The sequence below is a fragment of the Stenella coeruleoalba genome (assembly GCF_951394435.1).
Source record: "Stenella coeruleoalba genome assembly, chromosome: 10".
NCBI classification, from domain to species: Eukaryota; Metazoa; Chordata; class Mammalia; order Artiodactyla; family Delphinidae; genus Stenella; species Stenella coeruleoalba.
In genome coordinates, this window is record NC_137156.1 from 92,315,596 (window position 1) to 92,335,958 (window position 20,363).

Here is a 20,363-nt window from a genome sequence, read left to right on the forward strand (position 1 = left end):
GATTTGGGACACACCAAGCCCCTCACTGTACCATCAGACGATTCCTTAAAATAAGTCTCTCAGTCAATCAGTCAATCAATCTATGTGTGTGTGTGTGTGTGTGTGTGTGTGTGTGTGTGTGTGTGTGTATACACACATATATACACATATATGTATATATATGCATACTATACCTCATTTTATTGCACTTTGCTTTATTGAGCTTCACAGATATTGCATTTTTTTTTTTACAAATTGAAGGTTGGTGGCAACCTTGCATCGAACAAGTCTGTTGGCGCTATTTTTCCAGCAGTATTTGCTCACTTCATGTCTCTGTGTCACATTTTGGTAACCCTCACAATATTTCAAACTTTTTCATTATTATTATATTTGTTACAGTGATCTGTGATCAGCAATCTTTGATGTTACTGCTACAACTTACTGAAGGCTTAGAAGATGGTTAGCATTTTTAAGCAATAAAGTATTTTTAAATTAAAGTATGTACTTTTTTTCTTAGACATAATGCTATTGCATACTTAATAGACTACATTATAGTGTAAACATAACTTTTTTTTTTTTTTTTTTTTTTTTTTGGCAGTACGCAGGCCTCTCACTGCTGCGGCCTCTCCCGTTGAGGAGCACAGGCTCTGGACGCGCAGGCTCAGTGGCCATGGCTCACGGGCCCAGCCGCTCCGCGGCATGTGGGATCTTCCCAGACCGGGGCACGAACCCGTGTCCCCTGCATCGGCAGGCAGACTCTCAACCACTGCGCCACCAGGGCAGCCCCTAAACATAACTTTTATATGCAATGGGAAACCAAAAATATCCATGTGACTTGCTTCATTGTGATATTTTATTTCCTTTATTGTGGCAGTCTGGAACCAAACCCACACTATCTCTGAGATGTGTTTGTACATATATATACAATATATACACACACATAGACACCCTATTGTGTGTGGAGATATATATGCCTCTCTCTGTGTGTACATACACATACACACACACAAACACACACACACACACACACACACACCCTGGTTCTGTTTCTCTGGAATACTGTGACTAATACACCCTGGAACCTATGAATGTTACCTTATTTGAAAGAAGGGTCTTTGAAGATGTGACTAAATTAAGGATTTTGAGGTGGAGAGATTATCCTGGATTATCTGGGTTGGGTTCTAAATTCAGTCACAAGTGTCCTTATAAGAAGCATACAAAGGAGGAGAAACACACATAGAAGAGAAGGTGATGTGAAGATGAAGGCAGAGATTGGAGTAATGTGGTCACAAGCCAAGGAGTGAAAGGAATACGAAAAGTCCCCCAGAAACCAGAGGAGTCAAGAAATGGGTTCTCCCCAGAGCCTCCAGAGGAAACATGGTTCTGCTGACACATTGATTTTGAACTTCCAGAACTGTGAGAGACTACGTTCCTATTATTTTAAGCTACCAAGTGTGTGGTAATTTGTTATAGCAGCCCTAGGAAACTAGTACACTTACCATACAGGTATTTTCTATTAATATTCAGTATCTCCTCACTTACTAACCATAAAACCTCAAGTAGTTTTAACAAAGCCCAGAACCAGGAAGAAAACAAGTGAAACTTCTGAATATCCTTATCAGTGTTTATCCATGGATATTCTCTCACAGTACTCCACAGATCCTCACTCAGAGGACCACTCTAAATGCTGACCCTTATCATTACAGATACTGATGGAGAAAATTTCCCCTCCCCCGGCTCCATGGAGGAGAGTGCCCCCAACCCTGAGGGTAGGTGGGGGAACTCACGTTTGAGTCCCTCAATGAATCAGCCACCCGCCCCAACGGGGTTGTCTAGCAGCACTCAGCGGAGTCATCCCTAGAAGGAGGGGCCCAAACCACCATGATACTGGGAGAAGCATCATCAACACTTTCGTGTTTGACGGTACAGGGGAGAAGCTGGAACCTGGGTCCAAAGTTGGCAAACACAGATGGAGCTCGTCTTTATCCTGAATTCTGGTGTTGGCTCGTGGACTGGGACATGCCAAATGTTTCGGACAAGGGAAAGTTTGCTTCAACCTGGCATCATGGCAATCTCTAGGGCAGAGTGTAAAATCAAGGCTCCAGCTCTGCACAAGGCTCCTGGTAGAACCATCCAGGCCCGCTGCTGTGCGTGTCTTACCTATGCTCCTTAAATCCTCTAGTGTGAGTGCCCTTGACCTCCAGTCATTTGTGCGGCCCTTCATTATTTTTCAATATCTCTGTACCGCCTGTATGTTTATTCTTTAAATAAACTCACCACTTCTACCATAGCTTCATCCTACACAATCCATAAATTCATGAGTTTGATGCAATGTGATAGCTATGTTACTCAAATAGTCACCGGGTACATATTTATACCATTGAAAACTATCCTGGGTATCTTCCGTCATCAGCCTATCACGATGTACCACAAGTGCACTATGGAAACAAATGCTGCCATTATGGATACGTGACTCGGAGTTGGGGCTCACTGGGGCCTTCGAGGGCCTCCTTAGTGGGGCTTTAGTGTAGGCTAGGGGACCAGAAACTCCTTTTCTACTTAGTGCTAACAATATCAGCAAATGGGCAAGATAAAACACCAATCTCCACCCATCTGCCCTAAATTCTTCTCATTCCAACCCCTCTAGGGGAGAAAGAGTCTCTCTTCCAATCCCCCAGAGCAGGGGAGGACTGAGCTATTTCCCTGACAGGCTAGAAGTGGCAAAACGACAAGGTAGCCTTGAGATGGCAATGACTAGAAGTCTGCTAATGGGAAGGAATCTATAGAGACTCTGAGTCAGGGAGCCAAGGCACGATGCCTTGACAATCCAGTCAGGTGGGAATTGCACCGGGAAACTATATTCACACCTGGGGATCAAGGATTTAGGAATCAACCAGCGGCGACAGGTGGGTCTACTCCCATACAGTGGTGGGAATTGAATATCTGGGACTTCTGACAACCCTGAGCAATGGCAGAGGTCCTGGTAGATGAGTCTGGAAAATAAACTCACCATTCATGGAAATTCAGCAGCTGGCTTATTCCGGGGTAGGGCATATTCCTTCTTTCTCCTCAGTTTCTCCACATACGTCCACATTCATGACCTAGTCACATTTCAAGTTTTTAAGCTGTTTTTTGTCCCCTCCCGTTACGTGGTAAAACCTGAGTAACATCCCTCTCCGGGGTTCCACCTTACACTGGTTTCATTTGCACTCCGTGCTGGGTCTCGTAGGCAAAGCAGCATAAGGGTGGGGGAGTGTCTGAAAGGGGGACACTGCCTTGTCACACCAGGACTCAGGAGCATCTCCCAGAATGAAGTAGCTGAGTTTTATCCACCCCAGTATGTGGGAGTGACAAGCCCTCTGGATAACTCCCACATCTGTCCTCTCTGCTCATCCTCGTACCTCAATACATCTGACTTTGCTTAGAAACCACCTCCGAAGAAATGGCTACCCGGCACTGCTTTCTCTAGACAAATTCTATTGCTTCTGGCATCATCAGTCATAGAAAGATCTTTTAAAATGTGAATAACTTGATTCATTTATATAAAAGGTCAATATTAGAAAATGTCTTCCCCCTGTGTCTCATCTGCACCTTAACGTAATGTTCTATACTTGCAGTGCGCTGTCTGTGACACCGATGCAGGGAATAAATGAGTATAGAATGAAATAATTATGGGAAAAGGCAAAATTTATTCTGTAACTGATGCTGACTTTTTTCTTTCGGTCTATTTTTTGTTTGTTTAATAAGGCATCTGAAGCTAGAAATTAAAAATGAATGATACAATAATGTCAGTTTCCTTCTAGTTGATCAACACTGGCCATAAATCTAAATTTAAATTTAGATTTAATAAACCCCTCCACATTCCCTGCATCAGAGTCAGGAAACTGATTTGCTTCATCCCAATTGCTTTTCCTGCACATTAAGCTGAATATTGTATCTAATCATCTGCTTTGGTGCCTTCCAAACATACCCAACTTAAAACCTGCCTCAAAATTGGTCCAGTTGATAAACCTTGTTATCCTTTTTATATGATTTATATTGAGTCTACCTTTTCCAACATTATTCTTAATTATCTTTGCTGCCTTGCAATTTATAACTTAGCCCACCTAAAAATTACAAGTCATTATTTGATTTAGCTTTGCTCTCACGTCTTTGACAGAGCATACTTTAGCTTCTGAGAACTTTCACAGTTTGATTTTATGCTTTGCCTCTGTGTTTAATAGTTCTCTGAAGCAAAAACAACAAGATATTCTAAAAGCTTCTTCTAGTAAGTGTGAAAAACCAGAGATGCGATAGAAATTCGTGTGGTACGTGGGTGGTGGCTGGGGGAGAGCTTTGAAATGAGTTTCTACCAACCTTTTTGAAATAATGTTAGCAACCCTACACAGTTCAGATCGTGCAGCCATGCCTTTTTACATCATCCAAACTTGGGAGACCAAATACCCACTCAGACTGAATATATGCTACCTCTTGAGCAGTAGTTATGGGCTGCTGAAGACACCATTTCGTACAGATTGTATAAAATATAAACTTCTGTGTTAGAGTGTGTTTTGATGAATCATAGGTTGACCTTTCTATAGGTCAAAGTGGTTCAGTGGTGGCAATTTCAAACGGTTCAACCTAAAAGTGGGGAAATCTAAACCTTCTCTGCCCTCTCAGTAAAGACTGCCAGTGTTCTACAAATCCCAGTGATGGAGTCATGTCACTGAATTCAGGAGATCAAAACTGCTGTTAGTGGAGTAGGGGCTGGGCATAGGGGTCTACTTCTAATGGTGGTGCACTTGGCACAGAAGGGGGAAAAGCTGTGGAGATTTAACCCAGCTCCAGATTAGCTCCCATGTTTTGGACCATATGAAAATTTTACATGTTTCTTCCAAATCTTGTCTGTCAATCTGTAGTTACTCTGCATTCACAGAAGGTTTAACTAAAGCCTAAGTAGCTCACTTCTTCCATGATGTGATTATTCCCAAGGCTACTGGTCTAATCCTTTTCCTACATCCTTTCCTCCCATAAGAATATGGCAACATATTTTTGAATTTTTAAATAATATAAACTTTCTGTGAAATATTTAAACAATTCATCAGAAGTAAAATTTCCTTCATTATCCTGAGTCTCCATGAGATAACCAGATCATCCAGATTCTTTTATGCATACATATAAACACATACATCTTAAATGAAAATTAGGTCACACTATATTTCCTATTCTGTATCATGTTTTGATCACATGAAAGTACACTGTAGACATTTTCAAATGTCACTACATAAGGATCTGCTGTAATCATTAAAACCGTTGAACAGTATTCATCTCTATCACCATACCATCATTTAAAAAGTTAATTCCCCCAAAACTGGACAACCAAATGCAAAAAGATAAAACTAGACCACTATCTCACAGCATACACAAATATTAACTCAAAATGGTTAAAAACTTCAATATAAGACCTGAAACCATAAAACTTCCAGAAGAAAACATATATAGTATGTTCTCTGATATTGGTCTTACAATGTCTTTCTAGATGTGGCCCTTTAGGCAAGGGAAACAAAAGCAAAAATAAACAATTGGGATTACATCAAACTAAAAAGCATCTGCACAGCAAGGAAACCATCAAAAAAAAAGAAAAAAGAAAAGACAACCTACTGAATGGCAGAAGATAGGTCACATCAGGGGCTAATACCAAAAATATAAAGAACTCATACAACTCAACAACAGAAAAGCCAAACACCCCAATGAAAAAATGGGTGGATGAGCTAAATAGACATTTTTTTTCTCAACAAGTACACACTGATGGCCAACAGGCACATGAAAAGAGGTTCAGCATCACTAATGATTAGGGAAATGCAAATCAAAACCACAATGAGATATCACATCACACCTATGAGAATGGTTATTATTAAAAAAACCCAGAAATAACAAGTGTTGATAAGGATGTAGAGAAAAGGGAACCCTCATGCACTGTTAGTGGGAATGTAAATCGGTGCAGCCACCATGAAAGACAATATGGAGAGTCCTCAAAAAATAAGAACAGAACTATCATGTAACCTCGGTATCCCACTTCTGGATATTTATTCAAATAATATGAAAACACTAATCTCAAAAGATATCTATAATAGCCAAGATTTGGAAACAACCTAAGTGTCCATCAAGGTATGAATGGATAAAAAAGATGTGATATATACATACATACATACATGTAAACATTAACACAATGGAGTACTACTCAGCCATAAAAAAGATGAAATGTTGTCATTTGTGACAATATGGATGGACCTTAAGGGTATTACATTAAGTGAAATAAGTCAGATGGAGAAAGATTATTTCACTCATGTGAGGAAGTAAAAAGCGAATAAACAAAAAAAAAACCAAAATAAATAAACAAAACAAAACAAACAAAAACAAACAAGTAGATACAGAGAACAGAGCAGTGGTTACCAGAGGGAAAGAGGCCAGAGGTAAGGAGAAATGGGTAAAGGGGATTAACTGTACGGTGACGGACAGAGAATAAATTTTTGGTGGTGAGCACATTCTAGGGTATACAGAAGTAGAAATATAATGGCATACACATGAAACATATAATGTTATAAATCAAATGTTACCTCAAAAAAATCCCCCCCCACAAAAATTCCCCAAATAGGGACGTTTGGGCTTCTTCCAATTTTTTGTTATTATGAACGATTCTGCAGTAAACATTCTTGTATATGCACCTTTGTAAGCTTATACAATCATTTCCTCAGAATCAATTACTAGAGGAGGAATTGCTAGGTTAACAGGAACGCACGTGCCACATGCTGATTCACACATTCAGGTGGCTTTTGAAGTTACACGCCCACCAGGAGTTTATAAGAGTTCACTTCCTGTACCTTAACCAGCCCTGAGTATCATTATATCTTTTGGTCTTCTTTAGTTTGATACAGAGCTAATGATATTACTGTTTCACTTCATATTTTTAATTCTTAAGGCGGTAAAGAACTTCGCATACATACAATGACATTTGGACTTCTTCTTTAGTGATTTCTTTTCTATTTGTCAGGACTCTTGCAATTGCAAGTTATCCATCTCGAATTAGTCTAAAACAAATCAACCAACAAGAATGCAATGTATTGGCTCACCAGCTGGGAGAGACACAGGAGTGGCTCAGAAAACTGAAGGAAGGACTGGAATGTTCTAGGAAAGTTATACAGGACTCACTGAGGTAATGGATGGAAAACATTAAGCCCAGTTCTGGCACATAGTAGGTGCTCAATAAATTACTGAATGAATGAAGCAAGTACATCCCTGCTATACATCACTGTTTAATGAAAGATGTGCTGACTGGATATTCTGGACTAGATCCCAGGAGGTCAGTGGAACTAACAGAATCAGACTCACATTAATGAACTGAGACCATATTGCACCTACCTTCTATTGAAAGTTACTTAAAGCCACCAATCCTTATTCTTGTCCTGTGTAATGAGATACCGTAGAAATCCATTTGGTCTCATGTAATGTGAGAATATGTACAGTGAAATTCACATACTTCATTTTTTAGCACCTTACTATATTGAGCTCTTAATTGGTCCACATTACTTTGTCAACTGCGGTAGTATTTTCCTGGGATTTACTTGGAGGAAGATCAGCTGGGCCTTTGTTCCCAGTTAGGTCTGATGTGCAGTTCTCAGGGGAAATGACATGCATGTGGGGTTCCAATGCAGTGCAGGCTTCAAGGGGACAGATTTTGGAAACGGCTGGGCCTTTATTTACCCTTCTACAACTCATTTCTTTGGGATCAACACTACTCCTTTGAATGTATTTTATTTTTAAAATGGAAGCATATGGCATAAAGAGGGGAAATCTAAATTAATAGATAAATTTTCTATTTGACTTTGCCTTGCATGGGTTAAAAGGATAGATATGTGTATTCAAAATGGGCTCTGTGTTGTGAGTTGAGGAAGGAACACTTGACCAGTGTCAGGAGAGTGACTGAGGACAGTCACTAACCAGCTGTGTTAGAGCAAGTCACTTGACCTTTCTTAGCTGCAAATTCCTTCTTACTTAATTATATCATTGGACCAGATTAGTAGTGTTCAAATTCTACTGTTACTGTGAAACCACCAACAGGACCCAGACCCCCACTCCCACCACATACACACACAGACACACATTCAGCACCCAGAGCAGCTCCACGCACAGTTGCTTTCTAAGAATTTCGTAGGAAAAAGCTGTGCAATGTAATGCTTACAAGAATGTTCTCCAGAATCAAACTGACAGAGTTTGAATGTCCACTTCGCCATTGGCAGCTGTGTGAAGTTTTATAAGCCTCCATTTGCACACCTGTATAATTACTAACAACATATTCTTTATTATTTTTACTATTAAAAATATTCACCTTACAGGGATGTCTTAAGGGTTAAAAGAAGTAGAGTGCTTGCTGTAGTGTATGGCATACAGTATCTACTTAATAATATTATTGTATTTGGGGAAAGGATTCTGACAACAAAAAATGATTTGAAAACTGATCTTTAAAATTCCTTCTAGTTCTAAGAATCAACATTGTGAAAATGACTCTACTACCCAAAGCAATCTACAGATTCAATGCAATCCCTATCAAACTACCAATGGCATTTTTCACAGAACTAGAACAAAAAATTTTACAATTTGTATGCAAACACAAAAGACCCCGAATAGCCAAAGCAATCTTGAAAAAGAAAAACAGAGCTGGAGGAATAAGGCTCCCTGACTTCAGATTACACTACAAAGCTACAGTAATCAAGACAGTATGGTACTGGCACAAAAAGAGAAATATAGATCAATGGAACAGGATAGAAAGCCCAGAGATAAGCCCACACACATATGGTCACCTTATCTTTGATAAAGGAGGCAAGAATATACAATGGAGAAAAGACAGCCTCTTCAATAAGTGGTGCTGGGAAAACTGGACAGCTACATGTAAAAGAATGAAATTAGAAGACTCCCTAACACCATACACAAAAATAAACTCAAAATGGATTAAAGACCTAAATGTAACGCTAGACACTATAAAACTCTTAGAGGAAAACATAGGCAGAACACTCTATGACGTAAGTCACAGTGAGATCCTTTTTGACCCACCTCCTAGAGAAATGGAAATAAAACCAAAAATAAACAAATGGGACCTAATGAAACTTAAAAGCTTTTGCACAGCAAAGGAAACCATAAACAAGACGAAAAGACAACCCTCAGAATGGGAGAAAATATTTGCAAATGAAGCAACTGACAAAGGATTAATCTCCAAAATTTACAAGCAGCTCATGCAGCTCAATATCAGTAAACCAAACAACCCAATCCAAAAGTAGACAGAAGACCTAAATAGACATTTTTCCAAAGAAGATATACAGATTGCCAACAAACACATGAAAGGATTCTCAACATCACTAATCATTAGAGAAATGCAAACCAAAACTACAATGAGATATCACGTCACACTGGTCAGAATGGCCATCATCAAAAAATCTAGAAACAATAAATGCTGGAGAGGGTGTGGAGAAAAGGGAACCCTCTTGCACTGTTGGTGGGAATGTAAATTGATACAGCCACTGTGGAGAACAGTATGGAGGTTCCTTAAAAAACTAAAAATAGAACTACCATATGACCCACCAATCCCACTACTGGGCATATACCCTGAGAAAATCATAATTCAAAAAGAGTCATGTCCTAGAGAACGGACTTGAGGTTATGGGGAGGGGGAAGGGTGAGCTGTGACAGGGCGAGAGAGAGTCATGGACATATACACACTAACAAACGTAGTAAGGTAGATAGCTAGTTGGAAGCAGCCGCATGGCACAGGGATATTGGCTTGGTGCTTTGTGACAGCCTGGAGGGGTGGGATAGGGAGGGTGGCAGGGAGGGAGACGCAAGAGGGAAGAGATATGGGAACATATGTATAACTGATTCACTTTGTTATAAAGCAGAAACTAACACACCATTGTAAAGCAATTATACCCCAATAAAGATGTTAAAAAAAAAAAAAAAGAGTCATGTACCACCATATTCATTGCAGCTCTATTTAAAATAGCCAGGACATGGAAGCAACCTAATTGTCCATCGACAGTTGAATGGATAAAGAAGATGTGGCACATATATACAATGGAATATTACTCAGCCATAAAAAGAAATGAAATTGAGTTCTTTGTAGTGAGGTGGATGGGCCTAGAGTCTGTCCTACAGAGTGAAGTCAGAAAGAGAAAAACAAATACCGTATGCTAACTCATATATATGGAATCTAAAAAAAAAGGTCATGAAGCACCTAGGGGTAAGACAGGAATAAAGACGCAGATGTAGACAATGAACTTGAGGACACAGGGAGGGGGGAGGGTAAGCTGGGACAAACAGAGAGTGGCATAGACATTATACACTACCAAATGTAAAATACATAGGTAATGGGAAGCAGCCACATAGCACAGGGAGATCTGCTCGGTGTTTTGTGACCACCTAGAGGGGTGGGATAGGGAGGGTGGGAGGGAGGGAGACGCAAGACGGAGGAGATATGGGGATATATGTATATGTATAGCTGATTCACTTTGTCATAAAGCAGAAGCTAACACACCATTGTAAAGCAATTATACTCTAATAAAGATGTTAAAAAAAATTCCTTCCAGTTCTAAAATTTCTTTTTCCAAAAAGTAACTCTTATGAGACAATAGCAAGGGGCCACCAGTAGACAGCGTTTCTTAGATTCCTTGACTCCAATGCAGCTTGTCTTGCATGGATAATTTATACATATATTCAAGCTTACTGGGTAAAATTTACAAACAGTGAAGTTTACCCTTTTTTGGTACACAACTCTATGAGTTCTGACAAACACATACAATCATGTAACCACCACCACCATCTGATATAGTTCCTTCACCCCCTTTACCATCAATCCCCTCACCCATCCAGTCCCTGGGAACCGGTGGTCTGTTTCCTCTCCCTATAGTTTTGTCTTTTCTAGAAAGTCATATGAACATAGTCACAGAGTATACATAGATTTTTGAGTCTGGTTTCCTTTACTTTGTTACATTCGAGGGTCATCCTTGTTATTGTTTGCATCCCTTTTCTTTAGTGAGTTCACCCCCTTTTTATTACTGAGCATTCCATTGTGAATATACCACTACACATTTATCTACTAATCAGAGATAAATTATGAAAAAAGTAGCAATAAACATTTGAGTGGATCAATGTTTAAATATCTAGGAATGAGACTGCTGGGTCATATGGTAGATGTATTTTTAACTTTATCAGATAATGCCAAGTTTTGCTTTCCCATGAAAACATTTTTTGTACTCATTATGCATTCATCAGACATTTAGGAGCATTCCAATTAGTTTCTGTACTAGTTTTCTACTGTTGTTATAACGAATTGCCACAAACTTGGTGACTTTAAGCAGCACACACTTATTATTTCGTAGTTCTGGAGGTCAGATATCCAAAACACCTCATTTCTCCCTTAAAACATCTAATATAGGTTATCAGGCTTGTAAAACATGTAGTAAACACTATTCAAAAGAAAGAGTCAGAAGAATAGAGGACGGCAGGTGGTGGCAGACTGCACTTCTTTCTGGAGGCTCTAGGGTGAGAAGATTTCCTTGACTTTTCCAGCTCCTCCTGGCTGTCCACATTCTTTGGCCTGTGGCCCCTTCCATCTTCCATACCAGCAATGGCTGGTGGAGTCTTTCTCACATGGCTTCACTCTGACACAGATGCTTCACCTTCATTTTCCACATTTAAAGGATCCTTGTGACTACACTGGCTAGTCCAGGATAATCTCTTTACTTTAAAGTCAACTGATTAACAAATTTATTTTGATTTGCAATCAAAATTGCCCCTTGCCATGTAACATTACATATTCACAGGTGTGGGGGGGTAGGACGTGGACTTCTTTGGGGGCTGGGTAGGTGGGCAGCATTATTCTGCCAACCATGGTTTGCAACCTCACAGGCATATAATATTGTGAATTAAAAAAATTAAGTCATTCTAATGGTTGTATAATCATTGCGCATTATGGTTTTAAATTGCATTTCCCTAATGACTAATAACGTTGAACATCTTTTCATGTATTTCTTTGCCACCATATGTCTTCTTCGGTAAAATGTTTGTTCAAATTTTTGCCTATTTAAAAAACTGGGTTGTTTATTTTCTTATTATAGAGTGAGAATTCTTTATATATTCTTGACTGTAGTCTTTTATCAGATCAGAATTTTGCAGATACTTTCCTTTGGCCTATGGCTTTTATTTTCACTTTTAACAGTATTGTTGAAAATAAGATTTTAATTTTAATGACATCCAACTTATCACTCTTTTTCTTTTATGAACCATGCTTTTTGTGTCTTAAGAAATCTTTACTAAACCCAGGGTCACAAAGGTTTTCTTCTACAAATTTTGTAGTTTTAGGTATCACATTTGGATCTATGATCCATTTTGTGTTAAATTTTTATGAAGTTTAGCTAATCTGGGTTCAGGATTATTTTTTTGAACATGGATAGCCAACTGTTTCAGGACCATTTCTTAAAAAGAAGAAATTTAATTTTTACCCTCATATACTTCTTGCATTTAAAAGACCTTGAAGGAAAACTTTTTAGCCATTTTGATTTTTCATCACTTCAGAGCTTTTCAACTGTTTTTGATTTTTTTAGTACCTATGTGCTAATGACAACACACTCTTGAAACCAGAACATTTATTCATTACAGACCAGGTTAGACACATACGAAGATGGTCAATACGCAGCCCCAGATTTATGATAAATAATTGATTTCTCACTGTCATGAGTTGAGCCTAAATAATTTGATTATGTGTTTAGCTAGTAATAGACACTCATTAGCAGAATTCTATTTCATGCTTGTTTGCACCTGCAAACAATTTCTTGTTTAAGGGATTATTCCATTTGGTCTGCCTGATATAATTTTGCTCAGTAACACTATATTGATGACCATCACTGAAGCTCACGTAGAAGTATAAAGAGATCTCACTCACCCCTTCCCACCTGGCTTGATTAATACTTCATACGACTCTGGTGCCTTCCTGGCACAAAAGCCTTGGCGTTCCATGTTTGGTTTTGAGAGCTGACTCTCAGTGACTTAAGGGAAGCTAGTTACGCCAAGAATAAAGCCTGGGAGGCCCATAGAGCAGATTCTTAAAATCGCATCTGTGTGTATATAATAAACTTCTGACCTTTGTTTTTCGTGATCATTCAGTTTAAGTTTTCTGTTCTGTCTGTGTGGAGTGGGTCGGAGGGAAGAAGATTTAAAATACCGACTGATTTGGAAATCACTGGAAACTGCCTTTTACCATAAAGAACCAATGATGATGCCTCAGACCCAAATATCACTGGTTGATGCAGAACGTAGATTCTCCTTTCGTTTTGAATATGAGCTCACAAAGCCCTTGAATCAGACTGAAGTTGGATTCTTAGGGATGGGTGTGAACACTGACTGATCCAATGTATTTGTGACTGCCTCTTCTTTTTTTCCTTCATTATTTACAGGATTCACTTATCCACAGTCCTTCAGAGCAGAGAGTAGCAAGGATGCAACAACCCAGGGTTAGTGTTTTGAGTTACTTCACCAACTATATGGAAGTCACTATAGAACCAAAGATCTTGGATTCCTGATGTAAAAATCAGCAAGGAAGAGGCCTGCAAAAACCTGAAAAGTGGTGGGTTAATTATGCCTACCCACCACCTTTAGGAAATATTTTATACACGCTAATAACCCTAGGAAGACCTGCAGCAAAGAATTTTGTTAGTTTATTTTGTTAGTTTCCCAAACACGTTCGAGCATGGAACACTTGTGTTCTCGGCATACCTGTGAACCTGAGGCAGAGCGTCTGCAGGACAGCACTTTGGGAAATGTTAACCTGGAATGCTGAGAGCTGGAACTTGCTCAGAGGTTATCCCATTTATGCTACTTTTTGTTTTTCTCTGAGTGTCTTAGCTTTTTCTTCCACTCCCTTAATCGCAATGAATTTCAGTTTTCTTCCATCCTGTTAGACATTTAATGTTTCCAAGTAATATTGGGCTGATGAGATTTATTTATTTATTTTTTGCATCCATAAAGCAAGTGTTAGGCCTCTTGTAAAAAAGAAGATAATAATATTGACTAGCCTTATTATTAGGAAAAATTTTATTTTATTAAATAAAATATTGTCCTTGGAAATCCTGAGTAAAATGTATAGTAAGAGGATGATATTTAGCTCTTCAGAGTAAATTTTTTTTTGCCTTTAACTTGAACTGGGGCCTAGGGCAAAAATACTGAAAAGATGAGGTTTCTCCTTCGGCAAACACTGCCTCTGATTTCTGTGCCACTCCCCTTTTTCTGTTCTGTTGTCACGAAGTCCTTTGTCCTCTGACTCAAGCCTGTCTCAGGAAGAAATAAGACAGATCCTATTTGCATTTCAAAACGAATGTAGGAAGTTGCACTTTCAGCCCGAGGTGAAGGGGGGGGGGACTGTGTTTAGATGGGCTCTCTCCTCTCTACTTGTCACCAGCCCTGGAGTCAGGGGATGCTCAAGGCTACCGTTATTCCATATTTGGTCCCATCAGGAGGATTTTATGGGGTGTGTCATCGTGGCAGCTTTTAGCCTCCTTGAGAATCTGCATATCCTTGTGTGATTTGGGGAGCCATCTTATACTCACCAGTAGAACTTTCGACTGTTTTAGGAAAGGAAGAGAATGACAGGCATCTCTAAGAGTCATTAGAATCCTTCCTAGAAATGCTTTGTGTCTCTGAGAGGTGATGTGGGTCCTCCAGGAGTACACAGCTCATATCTGGGACAACGGGTGGCGCAGTAGGTGATTCTATGAGGTGGGGGGCGGGAGGAGACTAGACTTCAAGCTCTAGTGTTCAGCTTCAGCGTTACGCTGATACCACCTTCTCCCACTCCCAAAGGTTCTGACAGCCAACCAATTCTTTGTTCAGTCCACCCCTGAGTGAAGGGACACAATTCAGGGCTAGGTTTCAGGTACAAATGTCCAGTGAAGAAAAATCTTCAGTGTTTTGAGACTGACATCGGACCTCAGAATTCTCTGGCTGAGTTGGAACAGCAGAGGAGTAAAGTCTTCGTAAGGAAGGATAAAGAAAGGAGAGGCCTGGAGACTTGTAACTTCCGTTCTTTAATTTGAGTGTCAAATTTGCAAAAGAAAAATAATCTCTGAGGAGCTCCCCTTTGAATTGGATGATTTCAAGCATGACCTGAGAATCAGGCACACAATTAGCAATGTGAGTCACGGTCCGGAGTGAAATCCCCTTGGTGAGGGGGTGACATTTCTCTTCCAGAGCACTTGGCAGCTCAAACAAAACTGTCTGCTGCGTCTGAGGCCGCCTCCTCCTGGGAGATGATATACCAATATGCCTGATAATATCTTTCGGTGTGATAGGCCACATGCGTAAAAACAAGACTTAAAAATATACAGCACCTCACTATGAGAAGAACGAAATCACATAAGTCCTAATCTACTTGTTCAGGAAAACATGGCTAAAACAGACTATTTGCATTACTTTTGATAGCCTCTTCCTTTGGAGGGCAAACTTACTATAGTTTAGAGTTTCATCAGAGCGTTCAAAAGGAGTCAGATAAACCTGTAGGCCAGATTTTGTGTTTGTTTTTTTTTTAACATCTTTATGTGGTTTTGTTTTTAATAATTTTTCCCCCTTTACAGAAACAAAAAATTATCTTTATGGCTCTCTGGAGAGTAACTGACCTGTAGATAAGTTGTTTTGTTTAGTTTTGTTTTATAGTCTCAAGAAAAGTTCTGAGAAATATTTTCAGCCAAAGGGAAGAGCAGCTTGGTTTTTACACTGACACATTGGGGATGGTTAATGTAAGGGGTGCTGCAGTAAGCTCCTGCAGTGAACCGGAGCTCATATTCTCTAAGAATTCTCCAAAGTATATGATTAGTTGGATGTCTGAGTATATTCTCCAAAGTATATGATTGGTTGGATGTCTGAGTCTTTAAGGCTGTGTTCTTGGGGTTGTGGCATTGGTGAACTGCAGTGCACCTAATGCAAAGTTCCCCTGATTGGATCTCTACAGGAGTCATTAGCTTGACGGTGACGTGGCAGCTGCCAGATTTCTTGTGCGTGGCAACGGCTTCACGCAGAAAATCTTTATTTGCATGATGAAGGCAAACTGAGGTAGGCTGTTATTACTCGTCCAAAATGTCCTTTTCTGCCTCTGCTTCTCTTTTTTCCCCACGATGCACAATGAGATGAGACCAAGGGCTATATAGGGATCCGAGTCCTATTGCTTTGTCTCACAATACTCAGAAAGTGCTAGAACAACCATGCAAAAGGACAAACATTGCTCCCGTGATGTTCAATGTTATTTTGTTAAATTCTCTCAGAATTTCATGCTTAGAAAAACCCAACACTCCTTTGAACTGCTGTTAGAGTATGAGAGCACTGCAGCATTTAGTATTTCCCTTTTTGCATTGGTTGCCAGGAAGCTCAGAAGTTGCTATGTGCTCTTAGTTGCATTAACCTCCATTTTCTGTACAGTTTTTCTCTCCCAAGACATCTTTATTTCATTGATTTTGCTCTTTACTTTTTCTTTGTTTTTAATCATTCTATCTGTGTCTTTCACTATAAGCAGCTAGAAATAAATACACAGAACACATTTATTCTACTGCAGGATATTTAACCTGGTATATTTTTGTTGCTGGTGTTCTTCAGAGCAATGGTTTTCATATTGGGGGATACTCTTTTTCAGAGTCCGTTCTTAGGTATATTACCAGGGGTAGTAATGAAGGGAATACTTGGTATGTGTGCTTCCAAAGAGGTTCCTTGAATTTTACATCAAGCTCCTCTACCCAGACTGAGAGCTATTGGGGAAGAGCAATATTTTAAAACTTCACTGTGATATGTTCTGATCGAATAGGTCTGGCATAGGATCCAGAAATGTGCAGTTAAAATTTGTCTTAAAGGAATGTTCACATGGCAGATTTGAAACACTGTTAGGAAGACTCTGAGAAGCAGTGACTAATCACAGTTAAACAAAACTGTGGGGCAGGGTGGAGACTAACTTCATTCTACAGGTCAAGGTCAAATGCCAATTTCATTCCCATAGAATATTCCCTGTCTCAATGGAATTGAAAGGCAGGTGACCTGGCATCTAGTCTCTGCTCTGCCTGGCATCTTGGTGACCTGAGGAGTCCATTTAAAGCCCACAACTCTCAGTCACGTCGTTTGTATAAAATTGGTGAGCCTTGATGAAAAGGACTCTTTCCACCCACAAAACGCAACGGTTCTTCACCACCATGCAGGGAGACGGCGAATTTAGAAACAGGAGGAATTTTAGTGCCACCAGATAAGCCATGTGCTGTGAGAATGATGGGGAAAGACTTTTCTGTAAAAAGTCAGTATGGCTTGGTTTTCTGCCAGGGAAGTGCACAGCCACTTTTGTTCTCAGCATTATATATGGGAAAAGTGAATTCACAAGTTGTGCAAAATGGTTGTTTCATCAACAGGAGTTGGAAGCCAAATGCAATTGTTAAATATTCACAATCGATAAAACAAATCTGTACGCTTCATTTTTCTTGGAATAAGTAATCCTGGCTGAAAGAGATCCCTGGAAGGCACTGAGCAGCTGGTAGGGTGAATAGATGAACACGCTCTCTTTCCTTCTATACTCATTTCACCTGGGAGATACCTATTTCCCCACCTCTGAAGATGAATATTCTTTTGTAGCAATGACCACTTGAAATTAATGAGTTCAAAATCCCCTGTCTCTCTTGGAAGCAGTTAGGTCCAAGACTAATTACCTTCAGTGTAAAAAATACCTTTATTATTTTTTTTTAGTAACAAACTCCTTTTTCCTTTGCTGTACCTTAGAGTACAGCACATTTTAAACAGAGGAAATGTAATTAAATTAGAACTCGTGGTGGAAAGCAGTGGCGGCTGATAATAATTGCTTTTCAGAACACACTATAATTATTTCAAAGCATCACAGTCAACTTAGAAGGCTCGCTTTGTCTGGACTAGAGCTGCTTTGATGAAGACACTATGCCTTCATGAGTCTAGGTTTTCTTAAATTTAACTAAACTGTTTTTTTTAATGATTATATTAATAATTACAGTACCATGATGCTATTTTATGGACACTGGAAGATAAAATTCAAATTCCCCTTCTGCCTATTTGTTAAAGTTGTAACCACAAAATGTACACAATTTTTGCTCATTAACTGTTTGATAAGCCCTTGAAATTCTACAACCAATGAAAATACCTTTTTCATTTGGTGCCTCCCATGTAGTATTTAATACATTAAATCAAGGCGTAAGAGGGATTTTGTTAATACCCTGATAAACCACTAGTTTTTGCTCACCCTGGTCTCTCCTTTTTTTCTGATTCCATGAGTAAAATTCTACGTTACACTTCAAGTCCCAGATTAAATGCCATCTGTTATGGAATGAATGAATTCTCCCTAAAATTCATATGTTGAAATTCTAACATCCAATATGGTGGTATTAGTAGGTAGGCCTGTGGAGGTAATTAGGTCATGAGGGTGGAGTCCGCATGAATGGGATTAGTGCCCTTAATAAAGTAAGAGCTTGCTTCCTCCCTCTCTGTTCTCTACCACGTGAGGACAGAATGAAAAGATGGGCATCTGTAAACCAGGAAGAGGGACTTCACCAAGAACTCGACCATGTTGGCACCCTGATCATGGGCTTTCAGCCTCCAGTGCTGTGAGAAATCAATGTTTGTTGTTTACACCACCGAGTCTATGGTATTCTGTTATAACAGCCCAAGCTCACTGCGACACCACCTCTTCCACAAAGTCTTCCTTGATTGCCACAAGAGGAGTGCATTGTTCCAAATACAAGATCCAAGAGCTTAAGTTTTCTTATCTACAGTACAGTGATCACAGGGATGTATTGACCATAAAATGAGTTAACATTTGTGGAATCTGAAAGGATACTGTTATCACCATTATGAACCTTTCTCTGCTTACCTCTTTAGATGCTGCCAGCTTAAAGACATGGTATACAACACAAGTCAGCTAAACATTGGAGTCATCAGGGCACAATTTTTACCTCTAAGCAGTGGGTACTAATTAATTATCTGCAGAATGGTATTCTGTGTCTGAAAGAAAGCACTGGGGTCCTGAGGTAAACATATTATGCTGCTGTGTGACCTTGGGAAAGTCCCTTTACTTTTCTGGTTTTCAATTTTCTTTTGTACACAACGAGTTTATCAAACTAAAATTTCATTAAGATTACTTTTGCCTCCAGTACTCTATGAGTATAATTACAGGTGATGCAAACCTTAAAACTGTGCCCAAGATATTTATAGCATGAAGACTAATTGACATCCTACCTAATCATGCAAACAGAGATCAAATTTCTTCTATGCAATTACCGTTTCTGGCTTCGTAAAGACAAAAAAAAGCAAAACTTCATTACCTTACCATGCCATGCAAAGTTGATCAGTTTTGTGAAATATGCCAGGTAATTAATAACTGGAGGTGGAATGTTCCATCTCATTGTCGTAGCATCATCTTGACAAAATTGCAGAGTTCCTCCCCTTTGGCAGAGAACATACTGGAATGTTTGCTGGTTCTATGGAGGGTAGAAAAAAGTAAACTCAATGATAGATCAAATAATGACTAACATTATTATCTTTATTATTATTATTTATAATAATAGCACTAGCAGTAAAGTGTGAACGTTTGCTGGGCCAGTACTCTGGGCTGGGCATTCTGCTGTGATCCATATGGATTATATCATGTATATAATGCCGCTGAGGTAGGTATTCTCATTATTTGCTTCTACTGAGGAAACTGAGGCTCAGAATGGACAAGTAACTTGACTAGCGTTACACAGCTGGTGTGTGGTAGAAATGGAATTCAAATGCAGTTTGAGCTGACTCCAAAGTCCTGATCCTCAGCTAGAAGGTTAAACTGACCCATATGCAGTATCACTATTCAGGATTAGCATCCAGTTTGTAGAGGACCCGGCCTGTAAGGTATCAACAGAGAGCCTGATATTCAGCTGCCGTGTACATGAAGGGCTAACAATTATGTCATCCCGTTCCGATTTGTGTCTGTGTGTGTGTGTTTGGAGGGGGCAGTTTCCCATACATCCAAGAAATTCTCAGACACCAGATGGGTGGCCACTCAATTCCACTCAATTCCACCCATAATACCTATCGAATTCCACTCAATTCTGACACTATGTACTACCTGGAGACAGCATCAGATCCCACAGGTTAAGGGCTCAGTCCTACAAGACTGCCTTTCCCCACTTCAGATGCTAATCACAAGTTCAGGTTGTCACCTGTGCTTCTCACCAACTGCGTATAGATTTGAAGTCCCAATGCCCCCCTCCCTGAATTTTATTCATTTGCTAGAGTGACTCACAGAACTCAGAGAAACATTTTGCTTACTAGATTACTAGTTT

At 39.5% G+C, this 20,363-nt stretch overlaps 1 protein-coding gene across 2 annotated transcripts in view; it reads right to left on the reverse strand.

Moving 5' to 3' along the window:
* CRBN (cereblon) overlaps window positions 1-19,512 on the reverse strand; it is a 103,415-nt gene extending 83,903 nt beyond the window's left edge. Inside the window, exon 1 of one of the 2 annotated variants that reach the window (XM_079934811.1) lies at window positions 19,368-19,512. In XM_079934811.1, the coding sequence (XP_079790937.1) occupies window positions 19,368-19,448 (81 nt within the window). In that variant the 5' untranslated portion in view covers window positions 19,449-19,512. The remainder of the gene's footprint in view (window positions 1-19,367) is intronic. The other variant, XM_079934813.1, reaches the window with a different exon arrangement.
* Between the last annotated feature and the right edge of the window lie 851 nt (window positions 19,513-20,363).